The sequence below is a fragment of the Diplotaxodon limnothrissa genome, linkage group LG9 (assembly GCF_057381915.1).
Source record: "Diplotaxodon limnothrissa isolate DT_005_m linkage group LG9, D_limnothrissa_male_GT1.1, whole genome shotgun sequence".
Lineage (NCBI taxonomy): Eukaryota > Metazoa > Chordata > Actinopteri > Cichliformes > Cichlidae > Diplotaxodon > Diplotaxodon limnothrissa.
Window position 1 is genome coordinate 34796225 of NC_140604.1, and position 23921 is coordinate 34820145.

Here is a 23921-nt window from a genome sequence, read left to right on the forward strand (position 1 = left end):
GCTGGGATATAACAACACCTCATCCATGCTTAGGCACTACAGAGCTTTGCATGAGAATAAGGGGAACACCGATTGTGGAGCAAGACCAGGTGAGCCATCAAATGCAATGATAATATAGCATGCTGTAATGTTACTAAATGATATAACAATATTATACAACTGTAATAAGTTACGTGTGTGATATTTATATTTGTGCTTTATCTTTATTGTCTTTCCTCAGGAGAACAATCTCAAATAGATGAAGACCTGGTTACCATGGTGATTGAGGACTCACAGCCATTTAGCATTGTGGAGGACAAAGGATTTAAAAGATTTGTTAAATCATTAAATCCCAGCTATGTTCTCCCCACTAAAAAGGCCATAAAAGCAGTGAAAATTTAGTTTTTACAGAATAAAATGTGAACAGGCAGGACTGAGGCTCAAAGCCTCAGTGTGTAGCTGTCCATACCTCAACGTTACAAAAGCACAACTACTGTCCACACCCCAACCACACCTCACCTCACAGTAAATGATCATTTCCATTTCAAGCATTTCCAAATAATCATTTCCCATACTGCCACTATAAATATACACAGTATACTGCATCACTACAATATACATGTTTTACACACTCCTTTTGTTGTTGACATTTACAGGCTGTGTGCAAAAGGCCACACTCTTCAAATTCATGCCAGCTATTATTTTTTACGTCCAGTAGGTGTCCTGCTAGAGCAAATGAAGCTTCATGAAGCTTCGCATTGGGGTGAACCAATTGGATGAAAAGCTTCAGTGCTTCATGGGGCTTCATCTGCCCATCACTACTCTTTGCTGCTCTGCTGTGATTCATTACTGTGATCACGTGACTGACAGACAGCGAGAAAGAGAAGCGTCTTATGAAGATCTCGAAAAGTTGATTCTGTTCATCTGGACGTAGCGTTTTTAGTGGGAGAAACGTTGATTGATCAACTCTCTGTGAATGGTACTCATGGCCATTGATCATTGGGCTTTGATCAGTGGATCAATGGTCATGAGAATTTGCATAATCATGATTAAGGAACTGACCTCCCAGCCCATTTGTTCCTTCAGTGGGCTGGTTTCAGTCATTATGTAAATGTACTGTTTACTGGGGAAACCTGCAGTCAGCTGAGACTGAAGAAGTCACTTGGATGATGATGAAACATTTCTCCCACTGAAAACACTACGTCCAGATGAACAGAATCAACTGTTGGAGATGTAATTGATCATACCGAGGTATGATCAATTACGATTATTAATAGTGCCGTCAGCATTAACACATTAACTTTAAGTGCATTTAAAACACGGCAGGGCATGGTGCTTCCTGCCAGAGAGCAGCAGGTCCCCCTCCCGAGAACCCTCAATGTCTACATGCATTTAAAATTGATAGGCAGGCACCGGCACCAGAGGTGAGCACCCTGGTGACACACCTGCACCCCAAGGCCCTGCGTGTGTGGGTGGGTGTGGTGGAGCGGGAAGAGGGAGGCAGTTGGGGATTCAATTCCAATTTTGACCTCCAAGCAATGAAGGCCAAAGCTCGGCAGCTACAGCGTAGATACAAGAAATCTGGTTTAACTGTTGATGCAGAAATCTACAAATACCATGTACTTCAGTATAAAGACTCCATCAACAAGGCCAAACAAAGTTTCTACTCAGGTATTATCAGTTCTTATGAGGGTAACACAAGGATGTTGTTTTCAGTTCTCAACAAACAAATTCAACCCCCCCAACGCTTCACTTCTGAAACCTGTAGCTCCTTGATGCTGTTCTGGACTACAAAAATCAATAACATCCACCAGCAACCCAGTTCAAATGTTGTGTCTACCCCCTCTCCAGAACCTTTTCTCTATTTTGAGCTGTTTTCCACTTTTCATTTCCCTGATTTATCTGATATTTCTGAGTTTATATGTAGATCAAAGCCTGCCACGTGTCATCTTGACCCTATGCCTACAGTGCTTGTGAAATCTTGCCTCTCTTCCTTACTCCCACTCATCTCTGCTATCGTCCACTCTTCACTCACCACCGGTATCTTTCCCTCCGTATTCAAGATTGCTTCAGTCACTCCCATACTGACAAAACCTTCTTTAGATCCTAACAACTTTCTAATCCACCCTTCATCTCTAAAATACTTCATTCACACCTGGTTAACAATAACATCTACAGGAGATTTCAATCTGGTTTTCTTTCATGTCACAGCACAGAAACTGCTTTACTTAGAGTCACTAACGATCTTCTAATCAGAGCTGACTCTGGTCTTCTCACCGTTCTCATCCTTTTGGATCTGAGCTCAGCCTTCGACACCATCTCTCACTCTGTCCTTCTAAGCAGACTCTCCTCTCTCGGCATCTCTGACACACCGCTAGCCTGGTTTCAATCATATCTACTCGACCGGCCCAGTTTGTTCATCTGAAATCATTCTGCTCTCGTCTATTCCCGGTCACTTCTGGTGTACCCCAAGGTTCAGTCTTAGGCCCTCTTCTCTTCATAATATACATCCTCCCTCTTGGTACTATTTTCCGCAAATTTGATCTTCACTTTCACTGTTTTGCTGATGACACCCAGTTATATCTCTCCTGCAAACCTGATTCCTACCTCCCAGCTTCTTCCCTTACAGAATGTCTATCCAAGTTAAAATCCTGGTTTACCTCAAATTTTCTAAAGCTCAGTGAGGATAAAACTGAAATCCTCCTTATTGGCACCAAATCCAACCTTTTGAAGGCAAACCATTTCTCACTCACCATCGATAACTCCACAGTTTTCCCTTCTCCTCAGGTTAAAGGCCTTGGTGTCATCCTAGACAGTTCACTTTCCTATAAATGTCACATCAATAATCTCACCTGTTCTGCCTACTTCCATCTACGCAACATTAACAGATTACGTCCTTCTCTTTCCACCCAGGCTACGTCTTGTTCATAGTCTCGTTACCTCCCGTATTGACTACTGCAAATCTCTCTTGCATGGTCTCCTCCAAATATCCCTCCATAAGCTTCAACTGGTTCAGAACTCTGCTGCTCGCGTTATCACCGGATCCCCCTCCTACCAGCACATCACCTGTTCTTCAGGAACTTCACTGGCTCCCTGTGAAATTCTGGATAATACACAAACTTCTTCTGCTCACCTTCACTTCCATTCATAACCTCACACCTCCCTACCTTTCTGACCTGTTAAGCGCTACCTTGGGGTGGCTGTGGCTCAGGTGTTTGAGCAGCTCAGCTACTGATTGGAAGGTTGGTGGTTTGATCCTAGGCTTCCCCAGTCTGCATGCCAAATATCCTTGGGCAAGATACTAACCCCAACTTGATCGGAGTGTGAGTGTTTATTCGTTTGCACTTGAGTTTAGAAGTGCTTGAATGAATGGGTGAATGAGGCATGTTGTATACAGTGCTTTGAGTACTCCGGGAGAGTAGCAAAGCGCTATATAAGAATCAGTCCATTTACCTTTTCTGCCCACTCACGTTGATCTTCTTCTACTATCCAGCTTTGTGTGCCTTCCTTCGGCCTCAGCACCATGGGAAGCAGAGCTTTTAGCTGCTCTGCTCCCAGGCTGTGGAGCTCTCTACCCCCAGATATAAGAAACATTGGTTCTCTCCCCCAGTTTCAATCTCAACTCAAAACCCATCTGTTCAAATCTGCATATTCATTGTGAACCCACTGTTTGTTAATTTTATTTGTGCTTTTGTTTTATTGTTCTTCATTGTGTCTAGAGCAGAGCGATATGACCAATAATATTCATCAAGATATACATTTGAAAATTTGCGATAACGATATAACTGACGATATAATTGACACTAGACAAAATACTTTACAACTCCACAACTTTATTAGTGCAAAAAAATAAATAAAACCCATCAATGTATTTCCACTTAAACAAGCAGCTGTTTTTTTATGTGCATTAAAGTTCTATAAAAATTTAACAGTGCAAATACAAATTCTTTGCTGACAGTTTAACCAAAAAGCATTTCCAGTGGAAACTGGCCGACACATCCTCAGCATAACCATGTAATATATCCACAAAACTTAAAACGAGGTTATACACACACAATACGGTAACATTATGTTGAAGCACAGTACGTATCACTCCGCGAGGCTCCGCCTACGATAGCCGTAAAGCTCCGACAATCCATCAAGCGGTGCGGCTTCGTAGCTCAGCAAAGTTGTACTAAAACATTTAACAGATTTTCGGGCGCCGTGTACATAAAATAGTTTCGAGGTCAGTAAACACAACCAGAGTTCATACATAAGGCACACGGGGTTATAAGGGGCTCTGTCGACTTTCAGAAAAATCAAAGGATTGATTTTAAGTGCGCCGTATTTTCCAAACAACACGGTAATAACGACGGCCCGCTAGCATGCTCTACCAAAAATAGTGCTTTGTTGTGTGTCTGACGGACGAAAGCTAAACCAGTTCCACACCAGTGAAGCTGCAGCATTTTTACAAACCAGTTCTGATTCAAATAAAATTTGAATTTGATTCATCCGTTTCATTCAACGATCCACTTTCGCCCTTCTTATTCTGCGTCGCCGCCATGTGCGTATGTAAACAAAGGCATGCACGTTTTACCCAAATTCTATCGCCATATTTGCTTTTCTTATCGTTGCCCAACATTACACCGGTATTACCGTGAACAGTATATGGCCCAGCCCTAGTTGTGTCATTGCTCTATTATGTGTTTTATCCTATTGTACAGTATCCTTGGGTGTCTTGAAAAGCACTTTATAAATAAAATATATTATCATTGTTACTATTATTATTATTATTATTATATAGCGCCAAGACCATTCCTCACCCCTGCTGCACGCAGCCACAAGGAAAACACCATCCAAGAGCCACCAGAGCCCCTAACCAGGTCATGACCACAACCCCCAGGTTAAGCTTCAGGGAAAACATCTCTAGGGACTCTCCAGACCCCCTAAGCCCATCCCTACCCCCATATCAAGCACAGTAGCGAAGGCGGGACCTCGGGACGGGACGACCCTCCACCGCCACTAGGTGACGGATGGAAGTAACCCAGAGGGATTGATCTAAAGTGGTGGCAGAGGCTGTATCAAGACTAATGTGATCAATTAGATGGTTTCTGTATTGGTTAGAATTAAGATTATTTATATTTTTCCAGTTCATGAGGACTGTTTTCTTGGCTATGCATAGGGCAGTAAAAACTGTTGTATTTTAGAAAGTGTTCTGTATATGTTAGACAATAATTTGGGGGTTTTAAGAGTAAGAAATTGTACCACACTGATTGAGTCAGTTATTACACTCTTAAATCCTACTACTTATCCGTGCGTCTTTCAGGATCTTACAAAGCTTCAAACGACATGTCGACATTATCGTGACTAATCGAGGCAGCCCTAGATAGTTCAGAAGTAAACCATGCATTATCTCAACCTTTATTTCCTTTATACGTTCATGAAGGGATACAACAAAATAAAGAAGAATTCATCAACATCTAATGGAAAATTGAATACATGCACAGTATAGCAGGTTCTCTCTCAGTGCAGCCAGCTGGATGAGGTTTACTGATCAAACCATGACAGAGAGATTCTATATTCAGGTAAGACAATCTTTAAGAAATGACAGAAAAATACAAACTGTAGGAACTACTTGTCAGTGTGGTCACATTCATCAGCAAGCAACAGACACGTTCAGGTTCAGTTGAGTTTACTTGTACCTGTAGGTACGTAAGCAGCTCATCCATCCTAAAATGAAAGCCCTTCAAATCAACACAGACAACAGAAACAGAATGAAACACAGTGAAGGGAAAAAAGAAGAAAATATGGAGAAAGGGCCATATGTTGTTTTCTTTCTCTTAATAGATGAAAGCATTCTGTTTGAAAAGTCTGTTTAATGATCTGAAGCAAGTTAAGTGTGGCAAACATAAAATCAGGAAGGGGGAAAATACTTTTCTAAAGTATTTCTAAATTTAACATCCAGGATTATTCACTGTAAATCCAGAAATCAGAGCTACCTCATCAGATCCAAGTGTGACATCAGCTGCACTCTTTACAGGAGACTCCACCTGAACTCTGTGGAGCCTGATCTCAAGGTGTTTAAGTCTGACCCTGAAACCAGGAGAGGATCTTTCTGTCTCGTCAGATTCATTGTGATCCAGTGATTTCAGTCCTGCATGATCACGCTGATGTTTGCACAGAGCAGATAATGAAGTGAATGTTTTGGCACATTGGTAACAGTGAAACAGTTTATTTGCAGCGTGGGATCGTTTGTGTTCGGAGTATGAAGTGAAATTCTTGAAGCTCTTGTCACACTGGTCACAGCTGAAGTTCCCTTCAATGTGTGTAAGTTCATGTCTGTTACAACCAGATGAACGTGAGAAAGTTTTGTCACAGTGTCTGCACTTGTATGGTTTCTCTCCAGTGTGGACTCTTTTATGGTCTTTAAGATGATCTGCAGTGGTGAAGGATGACCCACACTGGTCACAGAGGTGGTCTTTAACCCCACTGTGATAGAGTTCATGTTTTTTTAATGCACTTGATGTGGGGAAGCCTCTCCCACATTCTTTGCAGTAGTTCATTTTGTCTCCAGTGTGTCTACGTTGATGCACTTTTAGGCTCCTTCGGTAACTGAAAGTTTTTCCACAAAGGTCACAGCGAAACGCTTTCCCACCACCACAGTGACGACAGGGTCGAGAACTGGATCCATCTGTGTCGCTCTGCTTCTAAACAAAGACACAAAGACAGTGTAAGTCGGGGAATTCCTTCAACATTTTTATCCTGAACATCACCTGACATAAAGAGCAGCTCTGCCAACATCCAGTAACATTTTACTGTTTACATTATAACACTCAGCTTACTGAACAACATTAAGTCTTCATTTGTAGGTAATCTACTTAATGGGAAGACTGGTTGTTAAACCCCAAGCTGCTCTCCGATGCATCCATTGGAGTGTGAATGTTAGAAACATAGAAAGGGGAGGAGCTTTTAGAACTTTACTTTTTTCCAACAGCGGGAAAGTTTCAGGAGAATTGTGTCAGATTTGACTGAATATTCTGTACATGAAGTTTTCATGTCTCATTTAGTTTTGAAATTAAACTTCATTCACATAATACTTCAAAATAACTGCAACTGTAAAAAGAAAAATACATACCTCACAGTAACTGCACTTGTAGAGTCTCTTTCTGGCGTGGATCTGTTGGTGTGATTTGAGGTAATTTGGATGTTTAAAAACTTTATCACACAGGTCACATTTATAAGGTCTCTCCTCAGTGTGGGAAAGCATGTGGCTTTGTAACTGTGCATCTGTTGTAAACAGTTTGCCACACTGATCACAGCAGTAAACATTATGTCCAGTGTGAATGCGTAGGTGAATATTTCGGTACCCTAACTGGCTGAAAGTTTTTCCACAAATGTCACAGCTGTACGCTTTAACTCCACTGTGGAGGAGTTGGTGTGTTTTTAAGCTTGAAGACTGTGTAAAAGATTTTCCACAAATGTCACAGCTGTACGCTTTAATTCCACTGTGGATGACTTGGTGTTTTTTAAAGTTTGAAGCCTGGGTAAAAGACTTTCCACACAAGTCACAGCTGAATGCTTTAACTCCACTGTGGATGAGTTGGTGTGTTTTTAAGTTTCCAGATAGAGTAAAATCCTTCCCACACTCGTCACAGCTGTATGTTTTCGCTTTCTTTCTTCTGTGAGGTTTGTCGTCCTCCTGAGAGCGCTGACTTCTCTCTCCATGTTGGTCCTGCAGTGACAGAGATACAAACAGAGGCAGTGAGCAGGGTCACAGAGTGTGAGCAATCTGATGCGACTTAATTTCTCAATGGTGCAACAAAAAACATAAAAGTCCTAGGCCGCACCGCTGCCACCAGGCGTTCGATTCCTGTTTTCCAAAAGTGACCTCTGACAGAAAAGCCTCATTTCTGCTGTTTAATAGCAAACAAATGCAAACTTTTTAAAATGATGACAGATTACAAACGCTCAGCTGTGTCTGTAATCAAACCTCTGTAACTTTGCTCTGCTTCACTGCAGCAGCATCAGGTAATGTTCATGTGTTGATTCATGGTTTTCTTCAGTTTTTGGTCGACTGCAGGATATTTTTAAGGTCATCTGCCATAAAAAGCAGATAACCCTATTTTATCCTCAGTTACTTTGACACAAAGACATCTGCAGTGATGCTCACACGTCTGATGAAGTCACACATGTATCAGTACTGATAAATGATCAGAATTATAATATTTCTGACTGTCTGAGGCAAAATTGTATCAAATCGGGACCTTGTGAATCGGAATCGAATGGATTATAGAAATCAGTGATGATACCCAGCCCTAGTGAGTGGCCTAGGCACGACAGACGTGGATGTAGCTGTAATAGGAAAAGAACTATTGATAACTTTTCTGTTAAGTTAAGGCCTGATCCGTCTGAAATTCATAGCCAGCTCTGACACGGAACCATCAATCTCTGAACGCTGAAAAAGCTCAGTGTATCCATCCATCCGCTTCTGCTTTCCAGGGTCGCCAGGCGTGCTGCAGCCTATCCCAGCTGTCAGAGGGCGAGAGGCGGGGTACACCCTGGACAGGTCGCCAGTCTGTCGCAGGGCCAACACACAGGGACAGACAACCGTTCGCCCTCACATTCACACCTATGGGTAATTTGGATTTATCAGTTAACTTATCCCCACAAACTGCATGTCTTTGGACTGTGGGCAGGAGGCCGGAGTATCTGGAGGAGGAGGCTGGAGGGAACCAACGCAAACACGGGGAGAACATGCAAACTCCACACAGAAAGACCCCGGCCTGATGGTGGAATCGAACTCAGGACCTTCTTGCTGTGCGGCAACAGTGCTAACCACCGTGCTGCCCACAGTGTATCCAGAAAACACATTATATGCTGCGATAAATGCACTGCCCCCTCTCCCCACTGCCTTTCAGCGGCAGGCAGCAGCAAACCGGTCGTCAGGTGAGGCCGACGTGATGATTAAGTTTAACACTGTCTACATTGTAACCAAAGAGTGCCAAAGCACTTTAAGCACTAAGATAAGTTACTTTTTCAGTAACTTATCTTTGTTGTAGATCAAAGATAAAGAACTTTGTGTTGAAAAGATTGTTAGTTAATCATTTACAAATCAATATTGTCTGTATGGACAGCAATTTTTGTTTTTTGTTTTAAATGAACAAGTAATTTGGGTGCACCTAAGAAACAAAGTTAGGCGTACCAGTGCAGTTAGTCTAGAGCGCTGGTGAGTGAAATGCAGTCGTGGAACAAACTGAAACTCCCTCCATGAGTGGAATCACAGACAATGGTAACTTTATTGTCCCCAGTGGGAGATTGATTTGTCCATGCAGAGATATAAAAACAAACAAACACAACAAACACAAAAATAAGCCCCAAGACAACAACCTAAATTTTATCACCAAAAAAAGTACAGTGTGCAATGGCAACAACACTTATGGTTTAGTGTTATTAACCATGATAATAGCACTTGGTACAAAAGACAATCTATGTCTCTTTATAACAACGACCTGATGAGAGCAGCTGAAAGTCATTAGAGGCTGATCTGAACACAACATGACAGAGGTTTCCTTCCTCAGCACCTGCCTGTTATAGACGTCCACAAGCTGGACCCGAGACCTCCCTGAAATCTGACCAGACACTTTAACCAGGTTGCTTAGTCTGATCTTGTTATTACCATAGACGTCACCAAACACATTGTAGGTGTGTTATCACCACCTTCTGGTGATAGTCTCACATTACAATCATGTTACAGAATGAGAGTTGTAATCAAAATTACATTATTGAAGAAATATTGATCACAGGAGAAAAAATGTTTACTGTGTGATCAATTCTGAGTCCAACTTTTCAATGTGCGCTGATAAAATATGATCTTTGTTTTTGTTTGTGAATGTAGCTTCTGTATGTGTGGAGGAGCCCAGGATGGAAAAGATAAAGCTGCTGTTAACAACCAGCTGTGCACAGTTTCAATAACAGTGTAACTGAGATACTTTTCTCACCTCCTGTGTTGAAGTCATTGTTTCCTCTGTAGTGGCTGAGCTGAGTCCAAATGGCTGAAACTGTTCCTCTGCTGCTCCACCAGACTCTTCTCCTCCTGTTACTCAGCTGGGACACAAAAGTATAGATATGTATTTTATCCCTGACAAGAAGAAGCAGAGCAAATAAACATTACTACAACAATACCTATGAAGCTTCAAGGTGAAACCCCAGAAGCAACCAGGGCAACATGGCCAAAAATCTTTATCACTATATATATTTGAAAATTTGCAGCAACGATATAACTGATGAGGCAAAATACTTTACCACTCTACAACTTTATTAGTGCAAAAAATCTCATCAATTTATTTTACATGGAGGAAGTGGAAAGAAAGGCTCTTGGCTCTTTAACAGGGACAGCACCGAGTTACATGATAGAGTGAAACAGGGTCTCACAAAGGTTTCACTCAGGACCTGCTGACACACACATTTTTCCACACATTGGCTCAGTTGACAACCCCCACAAGGGTTTAAATGCCTGGGACTCTCCACCATTTGATTTTAGAACTGAAAAAGCCACTTTTGGATGAGAGGTGAAACGTTTAAAAAAGCTTACAGACGTCCAGTCACTTTCTTTCTAAGATCTTGGACTCAGAACAAAAGCTGTCCAGCTTTGTGTGTCTGTCAAAATGCTTTTTACAAATCCTGCTGGAATCAGTGTTGTTACAGCTGCAGTCAAAGCAAGATGGAAACAATGAAGAAGGAAAGTTCAAATCTACTCAGACTAAATGTCTTCAGTCAGTGTGTCAGCCTCCAGTTAACAACAGTGGTGAGAAACGTTTGTACACAAACTGGAGAAAAGATCTGAAAAACTGAAGGTGAGCTGATAGTAAGAGGGTCAGATTTGGACAGCAGCTCACCATGTTCATAAAGAACCCATTTCTCATCTCAAAGGAAGTCACACAGCACTTCAAGGAGGCAAATACTGGGCCTCTCCAGATGCAACGGGTTGATCTCCAAGCAGATGTGGCCCTGAGAGAGCAGTTTGGAAGAACTGAACCTGCCACTTTCTGCCTCCAAATGGTCTCTGAGACAGCTTTCCCAAATCTGAGGACAGTAGCCCTGTACATGTTGACCATGTTTGGCTCCACATACAGCTGTGATGCAGCTTTCTCCACAATGAACATAATAAACACTAAATATTGTCCACGGCTCACCAATGAGCACCTACACATGTGTATGGCCCTGACAGCACTCCAGCCCACATTTAAAATCCTGGTAGGACAAACTGAAGCTCAAGTCTCTCACTGAACAACAGAAAGTGGGGAAGTGAAATATAAGGGGGAAAGAAAGAGAAACTGTACAATTGATAAGAATTTTAATGTCATTTGTTGAAAAATTTATTGAGACTCTTAATCAAGATGTGAAAGGTAAAGAAAAAAGGAAACTCAAACTGCTGCTACTTTTTCTGAAATTAAGCATTTTGTTTTTTATTTTCTCGAATTCATTTTAAACTGAAAGCCTATATCTAATGTAGGTCTACTGTGTGTCTCAGTGTTCACAATCATTTAAAAATGTTTTTAACTTGTATTTTCATTTATTTGATAGTCTATTGTTCAGACATTCAGATATTGATTAAAAAAAATAGGCCGCTTCTGTATCACAATCATAACGCAAGTTAGACATTATGATGTCCCGGACCTCTGCTTGGGAAGATTTTCTCTAACAGAACATCCTCAAAATTTAGCTGAATGCCTCTGCTGTAGAGGTTTGGTGCAGGCAGAAAAACAGCTGCAGGGACAATGAAAAGACTTTTCTGCTCCAACTTCTCCCAGCATGCTGAGCTAATGATTAGTTGGTGTTTTTCTCCAAACACTCTCTCACTCTTCTCTCAACGTGTTCACAATAAACTGTGAACAGACACCGAGGAGAGCAGCAGAAGACCTCATTCAGGAGCTAAACTCAACATGAACTGAACTCACAGTAAAGTTAGCTCGGTGCTTACCTTTAGATGAGCCCACAAACCGAGAGAAACTCCGCGATGAAGCTGGAACTCTTTCCAAACACAGGAAACAGATCAGGGAGCAGAGACCCACGTGGTTCACGCTGATCGCAGCTACGATCCAGGAGACAAGGGTGGGCAGATCGATGCAGATATCGATCAGGACGTTGGTAGTGGTTTATGATCGATGCTTTAGTTTGTTTCTCTCCTCTAAGTTCACTACTTTACTCCCGTTTCATGACAAAGCAGCTCTCTCTGCTCGACTCCTGTCCCGTACACACACTTTGCTCCGCCCCCTTCTTCCTGATCTGCTTTGATTCGATGCTGTTTGGACACGTGACTCGAAAAAGAGGCCGAGCCTGTTTTTTTAAAATGAACTTTTTTTGTCAACAACAATATAAACATATAAGGCACCATTATTTATCCATGCATCTAAATATAAACGGTTGAGCATTACAACAAGAGAAATAACAAAAGAAAGAAAGAAAAAGATGCAGAATGTGAGAACATAGACACAAACAGTGTGAACAGAAAGGGAAATCATGATCCACATCTCAGATAGAGAGGAGGCCTCCTTTTAACATAAATAGAACTTATTGAATAGAAATATAAGTTTAGGGGCTTTCTTTTCATTTATGTGTTTCAGCGACTTACTCGAGAGTTTAAAATCATCCAGCCATCTGTTTACACATGGTTTAGCTTGAAATGTCTGCATTTGTGAATAAAACTTTCCCAGTAACAAGACAGTCCCAATCACCAAGTCTAACTTTGGGTTCTCAGCAACCATCCCAAATTTAACTACAGTCAAATGTGGTAACTGAATCCCCCTGGACTGTAGCCAGCTCCACATGTCAGTCCAAAAGGAGTGCACTGATTCACAATAGAAAAACAAGTGATCCAAACTTTCAATGTCATTTTCAGAGAATCCACAGGTGTTTGCATGTGGGTTAAATTTCAGTTAATCTGTTGGGTTAATCTCATTTATGACTTTAAAATTAACCTGTTTTTCTTTACTGGGAAGGGGAAGTAAAATACACTTTCTTCGTATCAGTTTAACTTCCATAGCCTCAAATTCTTTTAGAATATAATTTCCTTTAACCAGTTTATGGAAATGTTATCAAAAATCTGATCTCGCTAAACCTGCTGCCACCAAAGTCAACACCAGCTGTCCAGAGCTGTCTCAGTCCAGGAGGATTTTTAGAGTGCACAATGTCTTCTTTAATCATTGATTTCAAAGGGACTGGGATGGCTTTTGTTAGTGTTTTATAACTCTTAGCAGCACCTTACGTCAAACTTACATCTCATGTTAATAAAACCCCATTTCAGGGCGTTATTTCTTGTCCATACACAAATGTTAAGTTAGGTAAGGGTTAAAAGATCAAGATCGTATATTAAAAATAAATCTCCCACTCACCCCTGTGGGTGCTCAATCCTTCAAGCTCGGGTCCTCTACCAGAGGCCTGGGAGCTTGAGGGTCCTGCGCAGTATCTTAGCTGTTCCCAGGACTGCGCTCTTCTGGACAGAGATCTCCGATGTTGTTCCCGGGATCTGCTGGAGCCACTCGCCTAGCTTGGGAGTCACCGCACCTAGTGCTCCGATTACCACGGGACCACCGTTACCTTCACCCTCCACATCCTCTCGAGCTCTTCTCTGAGCCCTTGGTATTTCTCCAGCTTCTCGTGTTCCTTCTTCCTGATATTGCTGTCATTGGGAACCGCTACATCGATCACTACGGCCGTCTTCTTCTGTTTGTCTACCACCACTATGTCCGGTTGGTTAGCCACCACCATTTTGTCCGTCTGTATCTGGAAGTCCCACAGGATCTTAGCTCGGTCATTCTCCACCACCCTTGGGGGCATCTCCCATTTTGACCTCGGGACTTCCAGACTACTCGGCACAGATGTTCCTGTACACCAGTGGTTCCCAAATGTTTTTTTGCAAGGCCCCCCTTTGTTTTACAAGACAAATGTTCATACTGCACAGCAGAGGTTCCCAAAGTGTGGGGCCTGCCCCCTAGGGGGGGCGCAGAGCCATTGCAGGGAGGGCGCGGCATGAAAAGAAAAAAGAAAGAACTCTTGGACACTGCTAGCATAATTGACAGGTTTTTGACGGGGCTCCCACAGAAACGCAAAGCAGGAGATGAAGCGTCGCTGAATATGTTTCCAAACCAACTTCATTCTAAGCCAAAGACTAGAAAATATGGTGAAGCAAATCTTCCCTTTGGCTTCACCTGCACAAGTGCCGAGGTAGGTCTCCCTGCAGAATTAGTTTCCCTGTGTCGGGAGCAGCGCTGGGCTGTTTAAATCACAGACAAACAGGATCCCACAGCTGTTTATGTTTTTGAACCCATTTTGCACAGAGAGGCATTTTTTGAAAAATGTATTGACAGCAATGTTGAATATTATTACACAGGAAAAAAAACAGCACGTAAAATAATTACACCGTGATGCCTCTGCCTTTGTAAATGGAGGGACAGTAACTGTGTGTATGTAAGCCTGTAAAACCTGAAGATAGTCAGAACATTTTTCTTGTAAAACAAAGGAGCAAAAAACGTTTGGGAACCACTGGAGAAAGGTGAATGTCTGTGAGCACACTGATGTAACATCACTTAAAAAAGATTTGGACACAAGACAGATACAGGGACACAAACATGAGGACACTAATCACATCACACAGAGACAGATCGGAGGAGAAGGACAAAAGAAACAAACAAACCAGAAAACAAGAATTACAAGAATCGCAGTGACACGGGAAAATAACAGGACATACATATCTATACTTTCATAGAAATAACAAACAAGTCCAGAACAAAACTGAAAATACTGAGTGAAAGATCAGGACAAACAGACAGTAACAGACAACAGAGCGTCAATCATTCAATAAAAGTGAACTACAAGGTTAAAGAAAACAAACTTAAGTTTACAGGAGCAAAACTGGAGCTTTAAAAGCATTTTAATGAACTAAAAACTTTTATTATGATGGTCCAGCCATGAGTGACACCCTGATGAAAGCTTGTATGAAGCTAGATGTTAAACATGAACCTCCTGATATATTTGTTTATTTTAACCATTGTGTACAGTGCTTTGTGACTGCCTGTTTATGAAAAGTGCTTAATAAATAAATGGCCTGTATTTATATAGCGCTTTACTAGTCCCTAAGGACCCCAAAGCGGTCCACCCATCCACACACATTCACACACTGGTGATGGCAGCTACATTGTAGCCACAGCCACCCTGGGGCGCACTGACAGAGGCGAGGCTGCCGGACACTGGCGCCACCGGGCCCTCTGACCACCACCAGTAGGCAACGGGTGAAGTGTCTTGCCCAAGGACACAACGACCAAGACTGTCCAAGCCGGGGCTCGAACCGGCAACCTTCCGATTATAAGGCGAACGCCCAACTCTTGAGCCACGATCGCCGAAATAAACTTTACTTTCTTACTAAAGCTTCAGCCCGCTCGCACCCTCAGCTCTCATCTAATGGTTTACCCCACAGCAGGGATATTTATAATTGAGCTAATTGTTATATTATAGCTGTTTGTCATATTTTGCGACTTTGTACTATATTGTATTATTTAATCCATTTTAGTCTGTTATTGTTCTTACTGTGTTGCAGCAAAAGGGATGAATAAAGTATTCTGATTCTGAAATTTTAGGTCAAGAGTCTGAAATACAAGAAGCGACATCGTGGCTCAAAGCTTTTATTTTCACACCAAACTGTTTTCATAAGATAAACTTCATACACGGTTTAGCATTTGCAGGATTTTCACAAAATTATCGTTGAGCATTTGTATTTATATAGCACATTTAATCATAACAGCAACGTTGACCAAAGTGCTGTACAGAAATAAAAAGTAACTCGTGCCAAATAACTTATAAAGTTGTGAAATAGATTCAGTAAACAGAAACAGAATAAAAACAGGAAAGGAAAAATCGACACGACACAGCTGAAGATCTAAAAATCTTTTTTCATGGTCTTGAAAATCAAACAGTTACAACAACTACATCTTCATCACCATCAGTTTTAAGAAGAAGAGCACCGGTTAACCTTTCAGATTTTGTCTTCAGCTGGAGAATCCAGTTTTTAAAAACAGCGGCGTGTACAGAGCCTCGACCCCACCAGTTGATAACAGAGGACATTTTTGGCATCTCTGCAGAATGATGAGTAACAGGCCGGCACCTCCACAAAGCTCCTTCCAATCTCATTTGCAGACACAAACAATATTCCAAGCAGCGTCTTTTACAGTGTTTTTTGAACCGTGAAGCCATGTTGTCAGATGCTGATATGGATAGTTTAAGAAATGCACACAAACCTTTATACACTAAAAAAGGGGGGAAAGTTTGAGGGAACAATTTACAAGTTTTTACACAAACGATTCAGTGCTTCTTTCTGGGCTGCTTGTGTCCCACCAACTAAAATGACTTTTATAGCACTGGTTTAACTGCAGAAAAGATTCATTATTATTTAACAAAGTCACCAAGTACTGAGCCATGGCTGACTAACAACATCCATCCATCTTCTGCTTATCCGGGGCCGGGTCGCGGGGGCAGCAGCCTAAGCAGAGAGGCCCAGACCTCCCTCTCCCCAGCCACCTCCTCCAGCTTATCCAGGGGAACACCAAGGCGTTCCCAGGCCAGCGGAGAGATATAATTTCTCCAGCGTGTCCTGGGTCTGCCTCGGGGCCTCCTCCCGGTGGGACATGCCTGGAACACCTCACCCAGGAGGCGCCCAGGGGGCATCCTTGTCAGATGCCCGAACCACCTCAGCTGGCTCCTTTCGATGTGGAGGAGCAGCGGCTCTACTCTGAGCCCCTCCCAAATGGCCGAACTTCTCACCCTATCTCTAAGGGAGAGGCCAGCCACCCTTCGGAGGAAGCTCATTTCCGCCGCTTGTATCCGCGATATCGTTCTTTTGGTCACTACCCACAGCTCGTGGCCATAGGTGAGGGTAGGGACGTAGATCGACCGGTAAATTGAGAGCTTCACTTTTACACTCAGCTCCCTCTTCACCACGACGGACCGGTGCAGCGTCCGCATTACTGCAGCGTCCGCACCGATCCGTCTGTCGATCTCCCGCTCCCTTCTCCCATCACTCGTGAACAAGACCCCGAGATACATGTCCACACTTTATAATGACCTGTGACTGCTGCTGTCGTTCACTTCAACGTGTTTACATTCGTGACGGTAACGATTAATCGAGTGCGTGAAGCTTTTCTCACAATGTCTGCACTTGTATGGTTTCTCTCCTGTGTGGATTCGTTCATGCTTCTTCAGGTCACTTGCAGTGATGAAGGATGACCCGCACTGGTCACAGAGGTGCTTCCTAACCCCACTGTGGATCAGTTCATGGCGCTTTAATGCACTTGGCATGGGGAAGCTTTTCCCACACTCTCTGCAGTAGCTCAGTTTGAGTCCAGTGTGCCTGCGCTGATGCAGTTTCAGGCCCGATTTCTTCTTGAAAGTATTTCCACAAACGTCACATCGAAACGCTTTCCCAGCTCCGCAGTGATGGCAGGGTTCAGGACCGGATCCACTGGGTTCACTCTGCAAAAGACACAGTGACAGCTGTTGGTTAAATGGCAATATGCATTTCTCTATAAATACATAGTTTAAATAAGCTCATTCATCATTTTTTTCTTGAATGTAATGCAGCATACATTCAGTCAACATTACAAAATGGCAAACTGGCTTTACAGCGAATGACTTTGAGAGCAGCAGTGTCAGTGAAGGTGTCAAAACCCTGCAGATAAATACGGAGATATCCAAGTGACATTTTCAGGTCTGAAAGAAAAGATTGACTAAAATCAGTTCTTCTTCAGCATGATTTTTTTATAGCCAAATTTGTGCATCAGTACGAAGGGATACAAGATACAGTTACAGCGGAATTGCACCAACTTAATTTCTATGACGCAAAAGAACAGAAACCAGCATTGGATGATTGATCTGCTCCATCAGGAAAAACTTTGGAACAAAAGTTTGTGCTCATGGATTGTATGCAATTCAGAGACCTGTGACTCTGAAAATGTCCATATTATGAAGGAAAATTTGAAGTATTCTAAAGTCAGTGTTCGAAAAGAACAAAAACAAATCAGCTCACGCTGAGGGGGTCAGGTAGGAGGCAATGACTGATTATCGGTCACATCATTATACTGTTGGTTAGTGCAATATTAAACTGTTGGAACAGATTTTCAGCAGATCTCAGTTCAGTTTCCAGCTATTGTAAAATAAAATTGAGAGCACAAAATTACTTTTTAAACATTTATTTTTGCTAAAGCGATTTGATGTTTTTCAGCTATAAATGAAATCAACCCATGTCCTTTCCTGCTATATCGAAAAATTTGTTTAGTTCAGCTCAAGTCAAGATCTAAAAACAGCGCAGTGTTTCATAACGCAGGACACTGGAGCAAAATCAGAGGTAAGACCAGTTTAAATGAATGGGATTTTTCTGGCCTTATTCTTTAGGGTAAAGTGAAGAGTTGAACCCAGGCCGGCTGCTCTCAGCCATGCAGTCGCCTCCTCATCCCAAACAAACAGAAATTATTTATTTGACTAAAATTCAACTTGAACACTTTTTTTCTTTTGGTTAAAGATGTAGAGTGTGAACTAGGGCAAAAAACATTTAAGACCCAACTTAAGTCAAGGTTGTGAAATGTTTCAAGAACCTGTGGAAGGATCATTCATGGTTTCAGCTGCATGCTGGGAGAGACGGACAATCAAAAACACCCAGCAGTCGAGGCCCAATTCCAACCACATGACATTATGTCACCGACCACGGCCACCAAACATTTGCAAACATGCTAACAAAATTTAACGAGCATAGAAATGTGAAAATATAAATACATACCTCACAGTAAGTGCACTTTCTGGTGTGGATCTGTTGGTGCACTTTCAGGTAATCTGGATCTTTATAAGCCTTTTCACACAGGTCACATTTATAAGGTCTCTCCTCAGTGTGGGTAAATTTGTGAATGTGTAAGTTGTAGTATGTGACAAAGCGTTTCCCACACTGGTCACAGCAGTACACATTATGTCCAGTGTGAATGCGTTGGTGTTTATTTAGGGTCCCCATCTGCCTGAAGGTTTTTCCACACATGTCACAGCTGTACGCCTTAACCGCAGAGTGGGTGAGTTGATGACTCTTTAACGTATACCTGCGAGCAAAGGTTCTCCCACACTGATCGCAGCTGTACGGTTTCACTCCGCTGTGGAGGAGCTTATGATTTTCCAAGCTCTGTTTCTTTGTAAAACACTTCCCGCACTGATCACAGCTGTATGCTTTAAGTCCGCTGTGGATGAGTTGATGATTTTTTAGGTCACTCTTCTGAGTAAAAGACTTTCCACACAAGTTGCATCTGAACGCTTTCACTCCGCTGTGGATGAGTCGGTGTCTTGTCAAATTTCCAGCCTTGGAAAAATACTTCCCACAAAACTCACACCTGAACGGACTCTCCCCGGTGTGGATGATTTGATGTCTTTTTAGGAAAATCTTTGCAGTAAAAGGCTTCCCGCACTCATCGCATCTGTATATTTTGTCGTCCTCTTTTCTGTGAGCTTCATCAGCCTCCTGAGGGCGCGGACTTCTCGGTGCCTGTTGGTCCTGCAGAGAGAGAGATACAAACAGAGGCAGTGAAAGGACAAACATAGAGAGACTGTGTTGTTGATTGTTATTTGTTGTACACAGTACTACTTTTACTCTTTATAATGCTGCCATAACACAAAAGTTTGCCTTAGTGGGATCAATAAAGTTTCTATTTATTTATATATCCACTGTATTGACAACATCACAGCTTGGACAACCTTGAATGACGAGTTTGGTTAAAAGGTTTTTGCCTCAAGGAGGCAAAAGCCTGCCAGCCAGCCTGCTGTGCCCACACTCTCACTCTGCAGGAACACGCAATCTTGTGCTGACCAGCTTCCTGGTCGCAACTGACCATTGCAGTCTGTTTAAAGTTCTAAATCATCATCCCGGTGCCAAAGCAGCCAGCCCCTGACCAGTCGCTCTGAGGCCAAACTGGTTCTTCAGCACATTAAAGTGGCCTCCTTCGATCCACATCAACATGCATCCTGGGGTAAGAGACCCACTGAGGATGCTGTTGCTACAGCACACACTACACTGAGTCATCTGGTGCAAAGCGAGAACTACACGTGGGTCTTCTTCATCTTCAACACCACCCTCCAGACATCCTTACAAACAAGCAGCACCACCAGGGCTTCTCCACCCCATCTGCATCTGGATAAAAGACTTTCTTAAAAACTGTTCGACTCAGCACCGGTGTTGAGGTTAAGTTCTTTCTTTGGTGTATCGGCATGATTGAAGCCAAGAGGCTTCCACTTTAGCGATTTTGCGAGCCCTGAGCTGGTTTATTAATAATGCTTAATGCTCAGTGTTGCCAGTAGTCTGTAGTAACAAATAAGTTGCCATTAGAGCAAACATATTACAGCAGCAGTGGTTCAACTCATGTAAACTCAAAAATATCTAAGATAGACCCACACATCCATCTGTGCATGTCCATGGCATAATATATAATCATTTAAATTACGTAAGTATCACCTTGGTTCAAACACACAGAGAACTCATATTAAACACAGTGGTAGTGTAGTACTACAAGCAGACATTCCCTGGCTCGAACCATCATTAAAAGGACTTTGGCGCCATCGTGGCTCAAGAGTTGGGAGGTCGCCTTGTAATCGGAAGGTTGCCGGTTCGAGCCCCGGCTTGGACAGTCTCGGTCGTTGTGTCCTTGGGCAAGACACTTCACCCGTTGCCTACTGGTGGTGGTCAGAGGGCCCGGTGGCGCCAGTGTCCGGCAGCCTCGCCTCTGTCAGTGCGCCCCAGGGTGGCTGTGGCTACAATGTAGCTTGCCATCACCAGTGTGTGAATGTGTGTGTGAATGGGTGGATGACTGGATATGTAAAGCGCTTTGGGGTCCTTAGGGACTAGTAAGGCGCTATATAAATACAGGCCATTTACCATTTTACCATCGTGTGGCTGAATAAAATTACTACACTATGGCGGCGGCAGCACATGCCTTCAATCACTATGTGAAAATGTGCAGCTACAACTCACTAGAAAGTAATTCAAGCTGCGGCAAACAAACAGATTTAAGGTCATTTACTCAACACAGGAATGCACCTCACACGATGAGGCGACAACAAGCTGACCTGGAAGTACTATCTCTCCCTCTGGAGTAGCAGCGCAAACTCATGCCTACGTCATTTCCATTAACCTCATTCAAAACAATAGATTAGATTAGATTAGATAGAACTTTATTAATCCCTCGGGTGGGTTCCTCTGGGAAATTCGATTTCCAAAAAAGCACAGCACCGACAGTATTGCAGGAACGGGAAATGTCCGATCCTTTTATACAGCCGGTTTCCCTCAAAGCTGTTTACTGAGACCACTGCTTTACTCTTTACATACCCATGACTGTGTTAGAGCCTGCCAGAGCAACACTTCAATTCATTTGCTGATGACACAAACGTTGTAGGTCTCACTTCACAGGGCTAAGAGACATCCAGATATTGACCTGCAACTGAACATCACAAGAACCAAGAACTCATCCTGGATTTTAGGAGGATGCAGAATGATGACCCCAGACGGACGTCTCCTGATTAGTCAAAGTCAAAAAGATGTTATTTATCCTCACGGGGCAATTAAAATAGACGATACCTTGCCGACCATACATAAAATACACAAACATCACATTGGGGAGACGGGTCAGGCTGGTAGCACTGGCCGGTCCTTGTCTTTCCTCATGCACAACATGAGGAAAGACAAGGAGAAAAAAAGAACTGCCCCCAAACTGAGCTCCAACAGGGAGATCAGTTTGAGAACAGAAAAAAACAAAACACCTCAGCACATGAATCATCACATCTGACAACACAGACCATCAGAGCTGTGCACCCTGTCTTCCATCTCTGACTGTCAACACCACTGTTTCACAAAAAAAGGCAGAGCATGTGTCTGCACTTCCTAAGATCGCCGACGAGGAGCAACTTGGAGAAGTCAGAGATGGCGGCCTTTGACCTCACATACTGCCTGACTGTGGGGGACACAGAATCCACGGCAACCGACAGCAAGAAATGTACATCGCATCATCCATTCTGCTGTAAAGATCACTGGCTGTTCAGTCTGGACACTGCAGTGCACTTTACAGTATGCTTTGTAACAGATTCTCATTTTTCATGTTATTTACATCAAATCATGCCCAGCCGCAGTGCCTAACACTAAGCTAACACACTGAGAACGGTAATGAAAGTTTATCAGGTCTGCACGTTTTTATGTTTTCTAACGTAGTTTAAACATGTTAGTTTGGTAATATCTGTTAGTACAGCTGAGACTGTCAGTCCACCAGGATTTACTGACCCCAGACTTCCTACTTAACCTGTTATTTTCCAACAGAATTAGAATATTGCAGATTTCTGACTAAACACCTAAATTTAGGATTTTAAAAAAAACAATGTATGGAGAAGTGTTAGTTACACATTGTTTTTTTTTTTAAACTTGAGAATGAACTTATACAAAATGCAGCAAGATATTTAAAAAACAGTTTAATTGATTATAAAATCCACTTTAAATACACCACGTCAGACCCGATGACACATTCATGCTTTTAAGCATCTCTTTATTCAGTACGGTTGCTGGATACACAGAGCTGCAGGACCTAGCACCATATTTAAGTTGGCAGGGCACGATACCGCAGGCCCCGCCCCAGCACTACATCAGATTCACATCGGTATCGGCAGATATCCAAATTTATGATGTTGGTATTGGACATAAAAAAGTGGTATCGTGCCATCTCTAGTTTCAATTTAAAGATCACAAATAGTTCTTTCAGACTGTATTATGATTTATACATTTACATTTGGATCATCTGGTTCTCCTCCCACTGTTCACTCACCCAAAGTCTCGTGTCCTGAGCTGAAGTCAGGGCCCTCACACAGGAAAAGATCGGTCGTGTGATATTCCCGTCTCTGGACAACGAGCCAGCTAACGTCACACGTTTCCTCTGAGAAACACTTTGATGAGGTTCTCACATCGTATGAGAGTCTGACAATGTTAGATCCACTAACACAAATGTTTTATTCCCCATTTGTTACCAGGTGCTGATAGTGTTCAGATATAGGACAACATGTAGTGAGGTCAACTTAACTCATTCACTGCCAGCCATTGGCAGTGAATGAGTTAAACCCATTGACTCATTCACTGCAATTGACGGCTATAGACGTCAATGGCAGTGAATGAGTTAAAATCCTCTCAAAGTACCATTTTTACAACTTGATAATAAGAAATTACAACAACACACAGACTCATCGGTCAGTGACAGGTTTGCTGAGATGGCACCGATGGAAAAAAAAAAGCACTCGCAGAGATTTGTTTCATGTGAAGGTTAAAATTCACATGCTGTGATCAGCAGCAAAGTTGGCAGAGCAGAATAAACAGCTGGAGCATGACATCTAACAGTAATGCTAAACAGCTGTGACCATAATAAGAGCAGCAGCAGCTGATGAAGCACAAACTCTGTAACGGTGACATTTTCCTCACCGAGCTCATCGTTTCCTCTGTAGCGGCTGAGCCAAGTCCAAAACGTTCCTCCGCTGCTCCGTCAGACTCTTCTCCTCCTGCTGATCAGCTGGGGCACAGAAACAGAACAACAAATAAACATAATTCGTTTCTTCAGTTTTTCCTGTGACTTTAGAGCCACAATAATCCAAAGACTTAAATTCTCCTCCTTCAGCAGAAGATCTGACAAAGAGTCGTGTTTTTAATATTTTATGCAGCACTGACTGATTTATCTGCCTACAATCAGTGAACATACGCAGGTCTGCTGTTGAGTTTCTCCTGCTGTAACGTTAAAGGACAGTGTAGCTGACTGTGCAGGTGCCTGTAAAAAATGTCAAAACAACCTTCTGCCATCTGCACTCAGATGAGCAGAGTCCATACAGACGAACCTGAGGCAGCTCCACACAGCAGACGCGACCTCCGT

At 42.6% G+C, this 23921-nt stretch overlaps 2 protein-coding genes across 2 annotated transcripts in view; both read right to left on the minus strand.

Moving 5' to 3' along the window:
- Positions 1–10078, minus strand: part of LOC146626002 (uncharacterized) — a 104950-nt gene extending 94872 nt beyond the window's left edge. The window contains exons 1-2 of the mRNA XM_085363114.1: positions 9957–10078; positions 7094–7690 (exon numbers count right to left, since the gene is read on the minus strand). Of these exons, the coding sequence (XP_085219240.1) occupies positions 7094–7690; positions 9957–9974 (615 nt within the window). The 5' untranslated portion in view covers positions 9975–10078. The remainder of the gene's footprint in view (positions 1–7093; positions 7691–9956) is intronic.
- Positions 10079–17047: 6969 nt separating this feature from the next.
- Positions 17048–23532, minus strand: LOC146626006 (uncharacterized). Its single transcript, XM_085363120.1, has 3 exons — positions 23480–23532; positions 18779–19531; positions 17048–17478 (listed from the first exon to the last, which is right to left on the minus strand). The coding sequence occupies exons 1-3, from the start codon at positions 23486–23488 to the stop codon at positions 17062–17064; spliced, it is 1179 nt and encodes a 392-aa protein (XP_085219246.1). The 5' UTR covers positions 23489–23532; the 3' UTR covers positions 17048–17061.
- Between the last annotated feature and the right edge of the window lie 389 nt (positions 23533–23921).

Bases quoted from the DNA above. Each gene is read 5' to 3' on its own strand.
- LOC146626006 (XM_085363120.1), bottom strand. The intron at 17,479-18,778 runs GTATGTATTTAT...TGTCTTTTGCAG, and splicing joins GAAAGTGCACTTACTGTGAG to AGTGAACCCAGTGGATCCGG.